Raw genomic sequence first — 18,684 nt, forward strand, 5'->3', positions numbered from 1 at the left:
AAAAGGTTATGATACAGGGCAAGTGTTCATTAAGACAATACTGGTATACTTGAACGGCATTAACTTTGGGCCAATATTTTAATAAGTGTGCCAATATCTTTCTTAAGGCACACTTTTGCTGTAAAAACCTATAATTTATGTCATCTAGATCTGTTTTTCTTCTTTTTAGAGATAGGTCTAATGGAACTAAAATATTTGAATAAATATCAAACTGTACATTATCTGCAACGAAAATAAATGGCGTAATCAATAAACAGACTCAGGCTGTGAAAGGTTATATATTTCACAACACAATCGACACTCCAGTACTTTGAGTGCTTTGATTATAATTCTGATAACATCATTTGTTTTTTTGAAAATTCAAAATTTAGATTTTTTTTGGCAAAATCACATGTCTCTCCACATAAACTCATTATTGAACAACATTCTATGCAATGAACTGAACGTACGCTTTGTTGAGAACTGTATTGAGAACGAAACTTTAGTTCACGTTTTTTATTAGCATAAGGCTTTTTTACAACTGTTACAGTACTTTCCTAACCACACATCTTTTTAACGTAACGATACTTCATATTTATTTGGTTTCTTCAAAGCAGAAATTAAAAAATCTTAAAAAATGACTGTGTATAGTAATAACACTATGAAATTGAGTGATTCTCAATTGTTTATAACTTATTCTAACACGACCCACATTTTTTGCTGTTGAATATAGAAGAACCGAAAGTGTGTGTTATTATGCAGTAAAGTCACAGTTGACAATCTATATTTTAGATATGTGACGCAATCATTATACATGTGACGTAACAACAAACAGAATCTAACGCGCTGAAAATAAGTAAGGAAACAAATCTGGCGATTTTTGCTTAATATCAGGTACGGCAGCATTAATTGTTAAGTCGTGTTAGAATCATAATAATATATATCCAAATCGGTGATTTTATCGCTTGATAACATCACTGTTTGTCGTTCGGATGCGCATCATTATATCACTCGGGCTACGCCCTCGTGATATAATTCGTCGCATCCAAACTCCAAACAGTGATGTTAATTAGCGATAAAATCACTGTTTTGGATATATTATTTCTTAAATATTTGGTTGCTTCTAGCATTTTTGGTTTCGAGGGTTATTATAACATTATGGCTAACAGCAACAAAATATAGACGTTTCAACATATATGCCGGGTATACGATGGAAGGCCGCTAATGTAAGGGGGAAGAAACAGAACTACGAGAAGCCGTGAAACACATTTTTAAATACTTTTCATGATTTTATGCACCCGCATAAACTTACATTACATCTTTAATCCTTAAAAAAATCTGACATAAAGTAAAGAAAATTAATATAAACGATAACCAGTAGCAAGTTAAGCAAGTTATAAAAGTAAGTTTAATTATTTACACACACAAAGGAAGCAACAGTTCTACACACAGGCGACAAGCGTACTTTTATATAATGATTCACTGATGTAGAGGTCGGTATACAGTTTTTCTGAATGATATGATTTTATCAGGTCCGAAAAACTATATTAACCGAAACATACAAAGGTCCCGAATTTGTCTTGATTTTGTTAACAACTAACTACAATAGAGCAATCTACGTGTCTATCTTTTGAAAAATCTAATTTACTGCCATGACTTAAAGTTAAGCTATCATACTTTCAAAATAAGACATGAATACATATATACCGTTAGGAAAAATGTTGTTTTTCAAAAGAACTGAGCATATTTTCCATTTTCAATCTCAAACCAGCATTTTTGTTAAAGCCATTTCGCTTATGTCCGTTAAAAAAGTAAGCCATGATAAAACGACCATTTCCACGAACTTTATCGGTCTTAACGTATTTATAGGTTATCGTGATGTCAACAAGAATAAGCAACTTGGAATGGCTCTTTCACACGTATCAGCAGACTGCAACATGGCCTGTAATTTTTTAATTGTCTTTATCTAGTTAAATACTTTTATTTCATTAGTCATGATAGTTCATAAATGAAAGGCAATTTCTTCACTGTAATATGAAAGACACTAATTTCAAATATCTAAAATTTTTGAGAGGGAGTCAAATATGCCAAGCTCTTATATGACAGTCAAATGAATAATCATTTTTATCCTATTAATTATCATTTGTTTAAATTGAAAGTAATCTTAATCGAACTTGTCCTACTTAGTGTTTTCGCATTGTGTCATTTCAAAGGACATGCCTTATGTAATGCAAAGTAAGAAACACACAAATAAAACAGAGACAAAACAGAATTCCTAAAGAAAGCCATACACGGCAAAATTAAAAATGCTGCAGGCTTCGTTTGATTGAACGGTACTAGAAAATGTAGTAACCCCCAGCCCCGGCTTTAGCAGAATTCAACATTTAAACACAAAAATGGTGAAATTGGTAATTTAGAAACACCCGCAGCTGCGTTCATAGGGCATAAAAGACACGTAAAAGTTTGCTAGCAATATTGTGAAATTGCATTCCAATTTATAATGGCCTTATGCATATAACCGACATAATTTGGGTATAATTGCATAATGGCGGGAAGCAATAACGTATAAACCTCTAACTCCCGCAATTGCAAAGCCTTATAAATGGTACAGAGTCTTTTAAAAAAGATAATTTTAAATTGCATTTAGTGAAATGAAATATCTTTGATAATATTGTGTGGATAGGAAAGAAACCTTTCTATACAGAGTACTTCTAAGTGAATATTAAGCTGAGCCTTGAAAAAAACAAAACAACAAAGTAAACTAACGAAAATACGTTTATTGCAAGAAATCCTGTAATAATGTAAGCTATACATAGATATAACCTTCACATTGTGAAAGTCCGAAAATCTATTAATGGTAATTTGTTTTTGCGCTATGGTTATAATTACCGAACTGGAGAGTTTTGCAGGAAATGAAATGCAAACATATTCAACCATAAATTGCACTCATCATAAATTTATCGAAACAATTTAAGGAGGCCATTTTTACGTGTTGTTACATCACAGTTTATTATTTTGAAATTGTTATACCGTAGTTTTTTCCGGTAAATTAATAGGTCCTTCCCTGATAGCACTTCTGACATTTTTATTTTACCCGCATTTTTGCTGTAAGAAGTTAATTCTATTATGCTTGAAGGCAATCGGTTTATGGTGGTTTGAGTGGAATGTTGATTTGCCAAATACAGTGAAATTTTAACAACAGAAACTTTCGTCTGAAGTTTTAACATGAGGTGTTTAAACTTGACGAGGGTTTTTAAGCAATTCAACAAAATAGTAGATTGATCTCGCAATAAATCAATTAATAGTTATAGCTTTTTATTTATAACCAATGTCAAGTAGCTATTATATCCTTGACTCGCATGAACATGATGTTAGTGAATTTCTTCATATCTGTCTAAAATTCAGGTTAGAATTGATAAATAATGTTTCACTATATCAACATGCCATGCAAATGTATACATGATGTTTAATGTACCATAATTTTTGTTAACACGTATAACGAAAAAAACCTGAATTTTGTCTTTTTAAAGTTCATCAAAAATTTATCATTCCTGTGTGTGTTCAACTTTCAGTATTTATCTGGGACTTAAAATATAGCTACTCTTTTTAACTCACGGGTATTTAAATAAGCCATTTTTAATTATACGTGAATAAATACATATAATATAAAATACTCGTATTAGTCCATTTTGTTATCTTTCTTATATTCTGTTTGTAATATTTTACAATTATTATAAAAATAAAGAAACAGACGTTGTTCATTTTGACTACTGTTTTGTATGTTCCAAAAAAAAACCCCAAAAACATTTAATATTCTTTTCTCTAGCAAGCCTACCAACGTTCACGATGAACAATGTCTTTCGTCCGCCAATTCATCTATGATATACATGTACAATTCAGGAAAAATCAAATTAACCATAGAAAAGTTCATAGGAATATCTGGTCTACAGCTGTCCACTAGGTCATCGTCACTTGCTGCATTTCTTGCTTGGATGCCCTTTGATAATGTATATTTGTACTTAATCTAAAAAGAAAATGACCTGTGCGCGGGAATGATCTGGTAATGTATCTGTAATGAGCGCATTTTTATGCGCGGAGCTTCTCAGTCGTTGCATTGCAGCAGCATTTGTACTTGTTTGTTTATGTAATTGTTACGCTGGGGAAAGAAATGAATGTCAAATTGACACATTGTACTTGCCTGTATTCGTAGTTTTATAATAAAATTCAGCTATTTAAAAGTTAATGAAACATATAATTATGATATTATATTCTTTCAAATATTTCTTAATGTATTATTTTGAATGTGCAACTTTTCTTAATTTGAAAATCTGTAAAAACACAGGAGTATAGTGACTTGATAAATTATTGAGTAAATATCAAATGAGCGTGAATCGAAAACATAGCAATGCTTATAAGGCGTTGGGAACTTTATTACGTTCCAACACTTTCATGGACATCGTTTACGTGAGTTGAATTATCATTAACGCATTCATGTGTAGGCTTATCCTACTAGCATGTATATAATTTAACTTTCAGTTATGAATTGAATTGATTAAGAAATAATAGAACAGTCATATATACCGTAGCCTTTGAAACATTTCCATTAATATATGGATTTAGTTCAGTGATATTCAAACTTGCCAAGAAGGTATACTACTTATATATTGTGTGATGTTCCCAAATCCAGAAGCAATAGTCTTGCATTAAAAGTATTATCCGCACAAAAAACAAATTGCAAAACATTCCTGTTCCTTGAAATATGAGGGAAACTCATATTGGGTTGAACGATGGTTTAACATTACTTCTCATTATAATCCGACGTTACGTCAATTGCTTGATACAGTATTTAAAGGTTTTACTTTTCCCCGGATGATTCATTTATGGAAAAAAATCGAAAGCATTCTGATTTATATATCAATAAACCAACTTTTTTTGGTAAATGATCTTGCAATACTATCGAAGATTTAAAGGATACCGGTATACAATTTATCAATAACGACCTTCCGCTCTGTCGTTGTTAGTTTATCATGAACATGTTAAATATTGTTTACACAAAACGTCTAAATCAGGAAGTTATGAAATCGTGTGCATGTATACACACTTACTGTGATTTTATCAATCAGGATACCTTTCAAATTAAGTAAATAACTTTTAATTATTTAATTTTACCCATGAAATATGGTGCTATATCAGTCAAATATATTTCATTGTTTTTTTTTTCAAATAAATATGAAATATAAATATGAAACTGATTAATACTAAACAACTTTTTGTTGAATTTTGTTTTGACAACTATCTAAAATGATAGAAAATGGTCTAACTAAGAAAATAAATCCGAATTTCAGTATCTTTAATTCAGTCATTAACGCTGTACAGACGTTTAAATAAATCGCGTGCAAAACAAGACAATAATTATATATCACTGCGCGATGTACAATTTCAGTTGCGTAGCAAGCAAGGGGGTTCGTAACGTTTTTTCTTTGATAATGAAATTAAATAAAAACGCTTTTTTTTCTTTATTCGTGAATTATGGTATATATTTTAACTCAACATGATAAAATGCCACATATTTTCACTCGCCGTCCCGGCTCGTGAAAATATATGGCATTTAATCATGTTTTGTGAAAATATATTCCATATTTCACTCACACGAAAAAATATCCTCTTAATTAGTTTGATAGCTTGATTGTTTAACTACAATTTAACAGAACGTTTGTGTCTTAAATACGTAGCAAACTATTCCACATTTTACAATTACGGGTTATTATTGGACTGAAAACATTAAGCATACATTAAAGGTATAAGATGCCTGATTAATGCGAACCTCCTTTCTGGAGACTGTTCATTTAGTACCACGTAATACCCGGCAAAAATGAAAATTGCGAGCAATTATAATCAATAAGACTAAATAGTATTTCCAATTAACAATGTTCTTAACTCTATATCGGTTTGATGTACATGTCCTCGGTAATTGCCAGAATTGGTGAACGTGCGTGGACTTCAATGTAATGTCTAATGGCACGGTGCTGTATTAAAAAAAACTACTAAGTGTCTGGACACACGTTCAATGGTCCATTATAGGCACGGCACGACACATTAATTATAAAGCTTTTGGAATGTTTTTCATCCAAAATTGTTCCATTATCGCAAATTTGCTATCATTTTATCGAGAGCTCGCAAGTTACTCCACTTTTATGGTGGATTCATTGAAATATTACGCCAATAAACTTATACATATTAGGACCGAAATTCACTGCCCTAGTCTGTATCACAGGGACTCGACACAGTGTTTGGGTAGTGTTATAAGTAATTCTAGAAAATATGTATATATCTAATATATAGACAAGGGGTTGAACACACCAAATCGACCGAATGTCACTAGTCCAGTGTATGTAAAAAGTTGTTTTAATATAAATCATATAAAGATATATAAAATGAATTGCAGCCAAATGCCATCACTAGACGTTGACAATAACATTCTTGCCCCCGCTTAAACCGTATTTGAACAACAAACCGACATTTCGGACAAAATATTGCATATTAAAGATTATATGATTGCAATGGATACAGTACGAGTTTTCTTTAAAAGTTTCGTCTTACAGATGTACTGTTTGCATTGTCCGGAGCGTCAAGGATAAATTGTTGTTTGTCCTAGCAACTAGCAGAAGATACTTTGGAATAGAATACGAGTAATTATATCTGATTTACGACGATTAAGTGTCAAGTACAATGAAATAGATGAATAAACATAATTATTAATAAATAATTATATTTGAAAAGAAATGTATAATTTTGTTAAAAATATACAACTATAGAAAATATTTGCATGGCCTTTAGGCAGCTTACATTCGAAGAAGAAACTATAGATAAAGAGTATGATTGACCAGCAGATTGTTAGATAACAAGAACACGATAACTATTACTTAAACAGTTTGAGTTTGGACATAAGATTGCTGTAACATATGAATACATAGTGTTAGATATATGATATTTGTGGAGCTGTCTGAACACACAAACCATTTGTACCCTACGACTAAATAATAATATTTTTACCAATTTATTTATTTATTATTTATTTCATTATTATTATTATTTTTGTGGTATTGGATGTCATATTAAAGTTATTGTCCAATCACTTAGCCCATACCTAATGTAGATTTTTAGATACTTTGGCTCTTTTTTAACTTAGAAATGTATACATTATCTAGTTACTTGTTTTATCATCAAGCACTGAGAATAGTCCAGCAGACGGTTACGGACAGTTCTTGTTAACAAAAATAAGTAGCAAGATTTAACATTCTCTTTCGAAGACTTTCTATTGTAGTCACCAGTTTTGTAAATAAGCTACAGTTCTCGACAGAAACGTGAATGAATTAAGGTAAATTATAGCGAAGTGTTCATATTATAATTCTCTCGAGGCAATCAACAATCAGCTAGTCAATGGAAATGCCAATGTTAAGCTGGACAACATTTTGCAAACAAATCATACCAAATATGTAGTTAAAATACAGATTATACATGTTAAAGGGACATATGCTGGATTAATGTCACTGTTGTAATTCGTGTCTTAGCTGGAAGATGTAATCAAATCTTTAACTTTAATGTATTTGAGATTTTCGCAATCTGCTAATGTCACAGTTTGTACATTGATATGGTTGTCAAGTTATGGCTAGGAGCACATTAAAAGGCTATCGCTCAAGTCCGGTGTATAGCCTAGCGATTAAACGCAACAGAAACATTCTGTGAGAATTGATGATATTGCCTTAACTAATGTATTGTCAATACCGGTATTGTATAATTTGGTTAATAGGAGAGATGCCTATGTCCTGTGGAGCGTATGCTAAGCGTCATAGAAACATGTCGGATAGTTTTTTTTGCGTAGTTAATACATTCACTCAACGTTGTCATCAGACAGTTCACACATTTTTTAAAATCTTTCTTACGATGAGTTTAACACCGTAATCTTCAATTAACTGTGTGTGGACATTTTCATAAAGTTTTGGCATACAATAACAGAAAGATTAAGCTCGGTAACTGTTTATTACAGTTTTCCATTTATTGTCTCCCTTAAAAAAGTTGAAAAAAAAAACACTTTTAAAATCGTTTAGAGTGTCTAATAAGGTCAGCATTCAATTAAATAGCTATGCATATTTTTATCCATATCAAAAAAGTTCACTGAAATAATGCTTGCGTTCGAATTTGATTTCGGTCGGGTCATTCAGGATACAGTCATTAAAGTTAATTTAAAACCCTGAAGTGAATGGATTCAGACAATGACACTGACAACAATTTTATTCGATTAAAGGCCTTTAGAAACATTTTGTTATAAATTGTACACAACATAAGATATGCTTAATTTTACACAATATTAAATCTTAATTGTATTTAACATGAGATATGCTAAATTTTATTACACATTTACATATTTTTTAACCTTTAAACATCTTAGAGTGAGACAAAAAAGAGATTGGAGCACCACCCTTAATTCCGTTAAGTACCGGACAAGGTGCTTGAATAATAAAATGCTAAAATCTTGATTTTTTATCCGACGGAATGAACTTCAAAATGTGTAATTCATCCTTTCGCACCGGTGATAATGAATGAATAATGTAATTATCGGCGAAAAAAAAAAAAAAAAAACGATATTTGTTTATTTTGTGATTATGATTTTTGCAAGAGTCTAGAGGTGCTGCCCCAGTCTTGTAATTAGCTAAATCCAACATCTTATACCAGCATGGTGAAACCCTTATAATCGTATCAAAATTCATTAATGCTTTATGCTTTTTCTAAGACTAATACATTGCATAAACTAGTATGAAAATAGATATTTCGCGGCGAGTGAACTTAACTTCTAGAATCAATATGGATAGAAGTTGAGATGCGATTTGATTCAATTTCAACATTGTATTCGTCAATTATAAATAATGTACCTTTATCTTGATATGCACATATGATATGTTCTACGTCTATACTATTGGGTGATGTTTACATGAAAATTACACTTGCATCATAAATATATTACATCCAGGGGACGTCATAATTTGAACACCAATGAAGTTTTCACAACTCAATTAAGTTTGGTTATGTCTGTTATAACGCAGATTTTGACGGGGTGGGGAAACTGAAACTCAATATAAAAATCCAAAATCCAAAATTAATTACACAATTTTATTTTAAACACGATGGATTGTGAATGATCATATCAATAATATTTATAATAGCATAGGTAAATTATAAAATGTTTGCATAAGTATGCAATTAAGTGAAAGTAATATTTAAATGAAGTTGTAACATTGATGGCAATATATTACATTTTAACAATAGGGGAAGAAGCGAAATGATATACATATACAATTAATTTAATCAATATAAGTAACAATTTGGACTTGTGGCTCCCCAGAAATGGATGTTGACCTTTCAAGTGTGAGAGGGTCGTCAGTTTCAACTGGGCATTTCAAGGAGAGGTTTCTGGCGATTGAGGATGAGCGTGGGGGTTTTGTGCGTGTTTGTGCGGACGGTTAGGGGGAGGGTTGCGGGGTGGGTGCGGCTGTGTTTGGGAGTGGTTTTGCATCTGATATAGGTTTGCCAGATAATGCATCAATTTTTACTTCTGAAGGAAAAGCTATAGATTTAGCATTGTCATACATAGAACAGCATACCCATGATAAATTTGTGATATTTTCTGACTCGCTTTCTGTTTTAATATTCATTTAAAATAAAAAATCTGACAATATCATGATAAAGAAACTTCTTTTACGATTATATGATATACTTAAAACAAAATTTGTTACATTATATTGGATTCCAAGTCATGTAGGTATACGAGGAAATGAAAAAGTAGATGCGTTAGCTAAACAATCATTAAATTTAAAAAAAAACTGACTTATTGTTACCTGCTTGTGACTTCTTAAGACCGGCTATAAATAAACTCGTATCATCTGAATGGAAAGCAAATTAGGACAATGCCGTCTTTAATAAACTTCACGATATAAACCCATCTCTTGATGTGTCACCATCTCTATCTCTGTCAAACCGCCATGATCAAACAGGTCTTCTACGATGTCGAATTGGACACACTAAAATTACCCACTCTTATCTCCTCACGAATTGCAATGCCCCTTTCTGTGTAGGTTGTAATGAAAATTTTACTGTCAAGCATTTTCTTTTTGAATGTCATGATTTTTCACAGGCCCTTAATAGATTTTATTCTGTAAATTACTCAAAGAACTCTTTAATACAATCCCATCAAAAACATCATTGATTATTTGAAAAGTTGAAAGAGATAGACTCGTATTCTAGGATCTAATTTGCTCATTTTTATTGTCATTTACAAAGTTATACATAACATTTTAAGTCGGCACGATATGACCAGTTATGTGTTGACGTGCCGTTAAAATCCAAACAAACAAACAAAATTTACTAGCTTGGCAGTGAAAATGTATACCGAGATCTTGGTCGATGACTTAACCCGAGCTATTAGGTACTTAATTAAAATATAGAAATTAGCAGAATTATCTTGTTTTATTGACCAATATCAATTTATTTAAAATGCATTTAAAGAACAAAATAATTAATCGGATAAAAAACGCATTGTTTGCATATAAAAATTAAGAATTTAGATTTTAAGAAATTAGTATAAAATAATTAATGTAACAAAAATTTAGCCTGATATAAATTTTCAGATTTAGCAACAATAATTGATAAATGATGCATGTTAGATTTAAATTTTCTATACTTATATTTTATATTTTGTTAATGCTTTTTTATACTTAAGAAATATCAAGGCAATACATTAAAGTCGATACAATATTTCTTATTATAGCAGATAGCTTGATATTTTCCTTGAACAAGGTAAAATATTACAGGAAGACATTTTCATTAACTTTGTAAACATTAGTTATTAACAAATCACCTTTTATCATTTTTATTTTGTGACAAGTTATCACACCGACTTCCTTGTTTGTATAATAAACAGCTTGGCTTGGGCTTAAGCCTTTGAGATTAATTATAACTAATCAGTGTCACTATTAAGCAGGAATACTTAAAATGCCATTTTGTATTCAAAGAATTTTTCTTAGAGGTGTTTTTATTAAATGAGAAATTTTTTAAGTTTAAAAACAATTTTCAGAAAAAGTTCGTTATTGAAATCAACTTGCAATTTACCGTAATTAATGATTCGTATAAAAAACAGATGATCATTGTGATATTAAACATGATCACATTACCTTTAAGGAAAAATATAAAAATTACAAATTACACATACATTATACATGAAGTTGAAATGACATGAACATAAAAATATATGGGTTAAAATACATCACTAATCAATAAATTTGCATTATAAGATTTACATTATAACATGTCCGTATTCAAATGTTTATGCCACAAGAGAATAAGGCCTCCCTTGCCTTCTCTTCTCGTTGAACAAATATCTAGATCGAAATGACATATATCACGACTTAATTATTCAGAGTAAATGCTTTCTTATAAAAATGTAAATACCGTTTAAAGCCCATCTCACACAGGACACACGGCTTATACGGTTAGCCACCTGTATAAACCGTACATTTAACCGAACCGTAGCGTTATCCGAGTTACACTCGGGCCATTCGAGTGTATCCGTGTAAGCCGTGTATGATTTTTAAAACTTTTAAAAAAACTGGTACGGATGCCATGTCCGTGTGTGACCGTATAAGCGACCGTACAAGTCAGTAAAAGACCGTGTGAGACCGTATGAGACCGTATATACAGTCGTATGTGAAGTCCACTCAACGAGTGAGCCCAACCATATCAAGGTCGTATATAAATCGTATGGAATCGTTCGAGACCGTCCCCAAGTCCTACATCCAACACCCGATTAACACCCGAATATCACAAGATCACGGTACGATTCAAACTAGGCACACACGGTTTCATACGAACGCCATACGACCAATACGGTTCATGTACGAAACATCCATGACCGACACGGTATAGTACGGGTATACAAGGTCTCACACTGCCTCTTAAGGTCTTACACGGCCTCTACGTCAGCAAGAACGGTACAAAAACGTCAGCAAGAACGGTACAAAAAAACACAACGACCTGCTGCCACCCTACCAAGAATACTTGCTGATTCACACTGGAATGTATCCAAAGAAGAAGGTTTGGACGCACAGAATGAATACTAGAAGGGCCATCCGGGCCCACCGACCACTCCAACTTATTGACCCTGATGAGCTGGAGTACCAACCGGCAATACCCAGGGATTCAGACTCCAATGCCAGCTCGGTGGGCCCTCCAGCAACCGCTGCACCAAAGATTAGAAGACACATTTTACATTGCTTTACCTTTTTATTCATTTTCTATATATAGATGTTCTTCGTTTAAATTTCGAAAATTTATGAAGCGAAGTCATCAAAATGGGTTTATTTATATCAAAACATACACAAATGTGTGATATTTCGAGCATTTCTCGAACAAAAGTCGGCGGAACCCTAGGTAAACCCTGTGAAAGTCGAGTAAATAGAGTAAAAGTCGTGTTTAATCGTACCAGACCGTACTAGACCGTACTTGGAACCGTGCAACAGTCGTTTGTATTCGTATGCAAATCGTGTTCAAACCTTGCTTGACCGAGTATATCCGTGCTCAATTCGCACAAACTCGTGCTATATTCGAGTTAAATTCGTGCCAACTAATCCCCAGGAACGGATGGAGCTCAAAACTCGTACCAGTCAACCCGTGTATAACCGAGTATACCGTATGGGAAATCGTGTGCCCAACCGTGTTTTGTGTGAGACGGGCTTAAACAACCAGATTCATATATCCCACTAATGTCTATTTTATTATTTGCCTGAACGTCAGCTAAGTAGCTTTACACCAGTTGCGTTGCTATTGTTATACTTTACATATGAAAATAAGTTATAACTATAATAACTTATAAGTGATAAAAAATTGCCGTCAAGAGTGCTATAAGGATTATAATCAGCCATATTATACTGGTCATCTCTTTAAAGATTAGAATCCAATATGTTAGACCCTCCGTTACTGACATTCTGATGACTTGGACTATTTTGCGCAGAGGGTACCTCATTATGACCGTTTTATAGCCGTTACATGATACTTGATGTTTGCCGTTTGATCGATTGATTTATAAAATGATGCACCGATATACCATGTAAGTTTACTAGCTCTTTGCGTTATTGAGTTTTGAAATTCTAAATTCTGTTATAAAATGAAATGAGCTTCTTTGCAAAATATTGGTATGTTACTTTTTAGAAATTTTGTATAGCACACTATTTTAGAGGGAGAAAAATCAAGGGACTAGTCGGTAGACATTTAGGAAACATGGCATTAATGAATATATTAATGCGACAATACTGGTCAACACTTTTCAGCATGTATAATTGACTTATCGACAAATGTTACATACATTATTACCAAAACAAGCATTAATCACAAAAACTGTAATTTAGTATAGACGGAAAGAAACTTCAGTACAACATATTACTTTCTTTAAAACAACTTAGGAAAGGGTACTATCCAAGTTTTAAAGCTGACAAGTGGAAACATTTAACGTTGTAAGAGTGTTTTAGGATCTTTCGTCTGCAAAGAAAAGTTAAATTAACAACAAAACAACATAAGTAAAGTGAGGGTTTCACAAGGTTACCTCTTATTAAACTTGATATTATATTTGTTATGTGACTGCATATTTATGCATATACATGTATCTCAATTTATTTTAATACAAACTGAAGAAAACCATTCTGATGTATTATATTGCATCACCACAAAACAAAACGACATCACCATTATTGAAAACCAAGCACCACCTATCAAAACCACATCGCCATATACCTAAATTGTATCAACATTTATCAAAACCAAATCGCCATATATCAAAACGACATCACCATTTATCAGAACGACATCATCATGTTTAAAATCCACAGCACCATAATTATATAAAATGACAGCACCATATACTAAACTGGCATCACTCTCCATTTATCAAAATGTCATCAACATCTATAAAAACAAAAACACAGTGTTATCTACCAAAACCACAGCACCAGCTATCAAAATGACATCGCCACTTATCAACACTGAAACATAATCAAAACCACAAATCACAGCACCCTTTGTCGAACGACACTATAATTTATAAAAAAGAAACACCAACTTAAATAGTGAGATATCAAGTGCTTGTGTGTATATATCGATAAATCAAATGAACATTATATAAACTCAGTAAAATGATGCACGCTTGATTGTCATGATGAGAACTTTTAATGAGGGAACTGGTTAAAAAATGTCTACCGTCTTGGCACCATGGCTTCTGGTGGAACTCCCTTTTTAAAATTTACCAATTTGAAAGTTAATTGTTAAATTTGCGAATCCAGTCCTCTTTTTACGAAATAACAAACACATTGCATGAAATAATAACCTAAAAAAGTGGCACAGACTCGGTAAGGAATGGCCCTTTCAGGACGGGACCGTAAGATATTGTTCTTCGTCCAGGCAGTGTACCACCGAGTAGGAAATCCTCTTACACTTAATAAAGCACCCATGCACCGGTTTGAGCGAAAATGTGCACCAGAAAATAAAATTAATGTTGTTTTTTAAAAGATAAAATTAGTTTCTTTGGTATATAAAAATTGATTCCTGCTGGCTTAAGTGAATTTATAAACTTGTTTGATATCATATAATTACATTATTGATTAGAGTATTATATTTCCGATGTAAAAGTATAGGACAAAATCATTGTTTCGGATGTTTTTCTAAGAAGTTTATTTAACACATATTCTTTTAATCTTTTAAGGTTAGTGTATAGCCGTCCTAGGACATATTATCAATTAAGAAATGAAACGCTGGGTATTATATGTGAGCTTCCTTACTGCGCACTTTTTTTATGGTGAGTATAGGAACAAAGATAAAAAAGGAAAGGCGTCATTCAATGAACATAGCCCCAATCAAGTTCAAGCAACATAGAACCAGTTTTTTGTTTTGTTTTGATATCTTATTTTTTTCTTTTCTGTCTATACAGGTAAATTGTATGTTTAACGTTTTAATAAAAATACCAATTCTATTTTAACGTTACTAAATATTGACTTGGTTTGATTTAATATGTTCATAGTAATTAGTTTATGCACTTGATGATGTTGTCCAGAATATATGTATATACGGAAATGATTTATTTATAGTCTCCTAGAAACTGTAAAAAACATATAATGCTTATACTTTATGTAACAAAGTTATCAGTTGATAACTATTTAAATAACATTTTCTTTATAGTTATTTTATCATTTTACAAATTGAACGTGAAAAGTTGATACAAATATATATTCTGTTCTTTACAAATAATAAAATTCTGTAGATTTTAAGAATTGATGTTGAGGTTGTAAATACACATTTATCTCATATATGTTAGACAGACGAGTTGACATGTTTTGCTTATACGAGTTGGCATCTTTATATGTAAATGTATATATATTTCAGGTATTATTTGTCAAAGTATACTTTTAACCCCGACACAAGCCTTTGTTGATATAAACGAGACTTTAACATTTACTTGCACATACATCGGATATGGTGAAGTCATTGGTATAAGATGGAATATAGACAATACATATACACCTAATATAGTAAGACATCAAGATGGCACTTGCAGTGGTGGTGGACTTTTTGCTGATAACAACATTTACAGAGTTGGATGTCCGTCTGACACATCGTTTTCCGTAACAATATTATTTGTACAGCTTGATAATCACAATGTGCAGTGGGAATGCTTTGACCGTGACAGGAAGAGTAATACTGTTACAATTTTCGTCAAAGGTGAGTAAAGAAAATTTAATCAAATTAAACATGTTTATGTTTTCAAGATTTAAAATATGTTTTAGACAATTATGGAGTTCTAAATAGACAATTCACGATATAGTTTGATATATATAATTTTAATTTTAGGTAAGCCTAGAGTTTACGTACTTTTACTTTCTTATAAGAAAATGAACAGTTATTTTAGTGCATTATCTTAAATTCGCCAACATTTATATTAAAGCTTGATCATATTTACATGAGATTGTATAAAAATGGAAACTACTCCTAGTATTCCTTAAATTGTCTTATTACCGAATGATATACCTCTCCTAATACATTAATGCTACTTTTAAAATTCAGTCGTACATATTTTTATCTATCTTTGTATTTTTTACCCGAAGAAGTTTCTTCAAAGAATGTAAAAACTGTAACGAAGTACTATATTGATCTAATGATATGAAAACATTTTGGCTTTCCGTTAGATTTTATCAACAATGACTTTTAATATTTAGAGATGTTTTATTTAGAAACAAAAATAAATATTATTAAAAGAGAATTAGTCTTAAATGGAAGGTATGTTAACAATTTTACTTATAGTATTTGTGACAACGATAGTTTTATATAGAAGTTGTTTAACAGTGTAAATGCTTAATAATTTTGTTACTCGAATGAATATCATTTTAATCAATGAATATGAAACCTTTTCTGATTATATATCAATGTTTATTCGATTCATGGGTACCATTTTAAATAGTCGTCTTAGTTCATACATTCGAATTGACTAGTTAAAATAGAACACATTATAATTCATCACTTAGTAAATGTGAAAACAACTAAACAGAAACGGCCTTTAGATGGTTGTTTATCTATATAATATGTTAAAATGTTTTAAGTCCATGGAACAAGATGACCATCAGATATTAAAAGTGATAAAAAAATTTTTCAAAGACATCTCCTCCTGAAAAACAGAATTTACTAAATGATATCTGTCATATGTCGTGGTTTGGATCGGAATATTCGTCCGAGGGACCCGCGCATTGGGCAGAAACGAGTCTTGCCAAGTTGCGTCTATGGGCATGTTCCAAAAGGACGGATATTCCGATCTGAACCGCAGACATACGTTGCATAAAAATATGTAATATAATATACCTCAATAAAATAATTTTCTATGGACATTTATGTCATAACACCCGTAACTATGTTTATACAACAGCGTATAAAATTACAACTATATTCATAACTGCGAAATTAAGTTATCCTTAGCATGCAGGTCATTCTTCAATACGCAAAAATGATGCCATTTTAAGTCGGTTTATTAATACAATGCGTTAGAATGACGCCATTGTATAGCTCGCGATTCATCAGGCAGCACGATGCCAGATTAAATTTCCGGCATGGAACAACAATCTGATATGCAAGGAAAAAACGGTGTAGAAAAGATCATTATGTAGCCCTTAACAAACGTTTTTGGTTTTGTCTGCTGATCACCAGATTGTTTTCAGAGTTTTAAATAGAAACAAGGTTTAAATAACATTTTTTCAGTCGTGTGGTCAATAGTGATAAAACTATACAAAAGTTATCGTTAGTTTCCTTTTAAATTGCTAAAATTAGTTCAATAGTTATAGTCGTCTAGACAAGATGACCATATTATCTAACAAGAGGGCCATGATGGCCCTAGATTGCTCACCTGACTCATCAAACTCATCCAAACAATTACCTAGACAAGCATTCTGACCAAATCTCATGACAGGTGAGTCAAAGAATGTGACCACTACAGTGTTAACAAGGAGTATCCATATTTGAGCAGTGCGACCTAGTTTTTTACCCAGGTGACACATATTCAAACTTGACCTAGAAATCATCAAAACAAACTTTCAGACCAATTTCCAGGATACTTGGATCAAAACAGTAGCAACTAGAGTGTTAACAAGATTTTTCTATTTTTAGCTCCGGTGACCTAGTTTCACATGTGATTTCGAAGTCATTCAAGCAATTACCTAGACAAGCATCCTGACCAAGTTTGATGATAATTGAGTCGAAAATGTGACCACTAGAATGTTAACAAGGTTTTTCCATATTTGGGCGGTGTGACCTAGTTTTTCATCCAAGATGACCCATGTTCGATCTTGACTTAGAAATCATCAAAACAAACTTTCAGACCAATTAAGAGAATATTTGGTTTACAACAGTAGCCACTAGAGTGTTAACAATATTTTTCTATTTTTAGCTCCTGTGACCTAGTTTTTCATCCGAGATGACCCATGCTCGATTTATTCCCAGCAATGAACAGACAAGTTTCCTGACCAAGTTTGATGACAATTTGAGTCAAAATTGTGACAACTAGAGTGTTAAGAAGGTTTTTCTATTTTTAGCTCCTGTGACCTAGTTTTTCATCCGAGATGACCCATGTTCGAACTCATCCGAGCTATTACCTAGACAAGCATCTTGATCAAGTTTGATGATGATTGATGCAAAAATGTGACCGCTAGAGTGTTAACAAGGTTTTTCTATTTTTAGCTCCGGTGACCTACTTTTTCATTCGCGATGACCCATGTTCAAACTCATCCGAGCTTTCACCTAGACAAACATCCTGACCTAGTTTGATGATGATTGAGGCAAAATTGTGACCTCTAGAGTGTTAACATGGTTTTTCTATTTTTAGCTCCGGTGACCTACTTTTTCATCCGAGATGACCCATGTTCGAACTCATTCGAGCTATCAACTAGATAAGCATCCTGAACAAGTGTGATGATGATGATGCAAAAATGTGACCGCTAGAGTGTTAACAAGGTTTTACTATTTTTAGCTCCTGTGACCTACTTTTTCATCCGAGATGACCCATGTTCGAACTCATCCGAGCTATCACCTAGACAAGCATCTTGACCAAGTGTGATGATGATTGATGCAAAA

General features: G+C 32.3%; 1 protein-coding gene across 1 annotated transcript in view; it reads left to right on the top strand.

Moving 5' to 3' along the window:
* The window catches only part of LOC132724508 (uncharacterized), a 50,124-nt gene that overhangs the window by 19,682 nt on the left and 11,758 nt on the right, over positions 1-18,684 (top strand). The window contains exons 2-3 of the mRNA XM_060709378.1: positions 14,780-14,872; positions 15,457-15,792. Coding sequence (XP_060565361.1) covers positions 14,821-14,872; positions 15,457-15,792 — 388 coding nt within the window. The 5' untranslated portion in view covers positions 14,780-14,820. The remainder of the gene's footprint in view (positions 1-14,779; positions 14,873-15,456; positions 15,793-18,684) is intronic.

Source organism: Ruditapes philippinarum, unplaced genomic scaffold, assembly GCF_026571515.1.
Source record: "Ruditapes philippinarum isolate M1 unplaced genomic scaffold, ASM2657151v2 ctg6550_1_1_1_1, whole genome shotgun sequence".
Classification (NCBI taxonomy): Eukaryota; Metazoa; Mollusca; class Bivalvia; order Venerida; family Veneridae; genus Ruditapes; species Ruditapes philippinarum.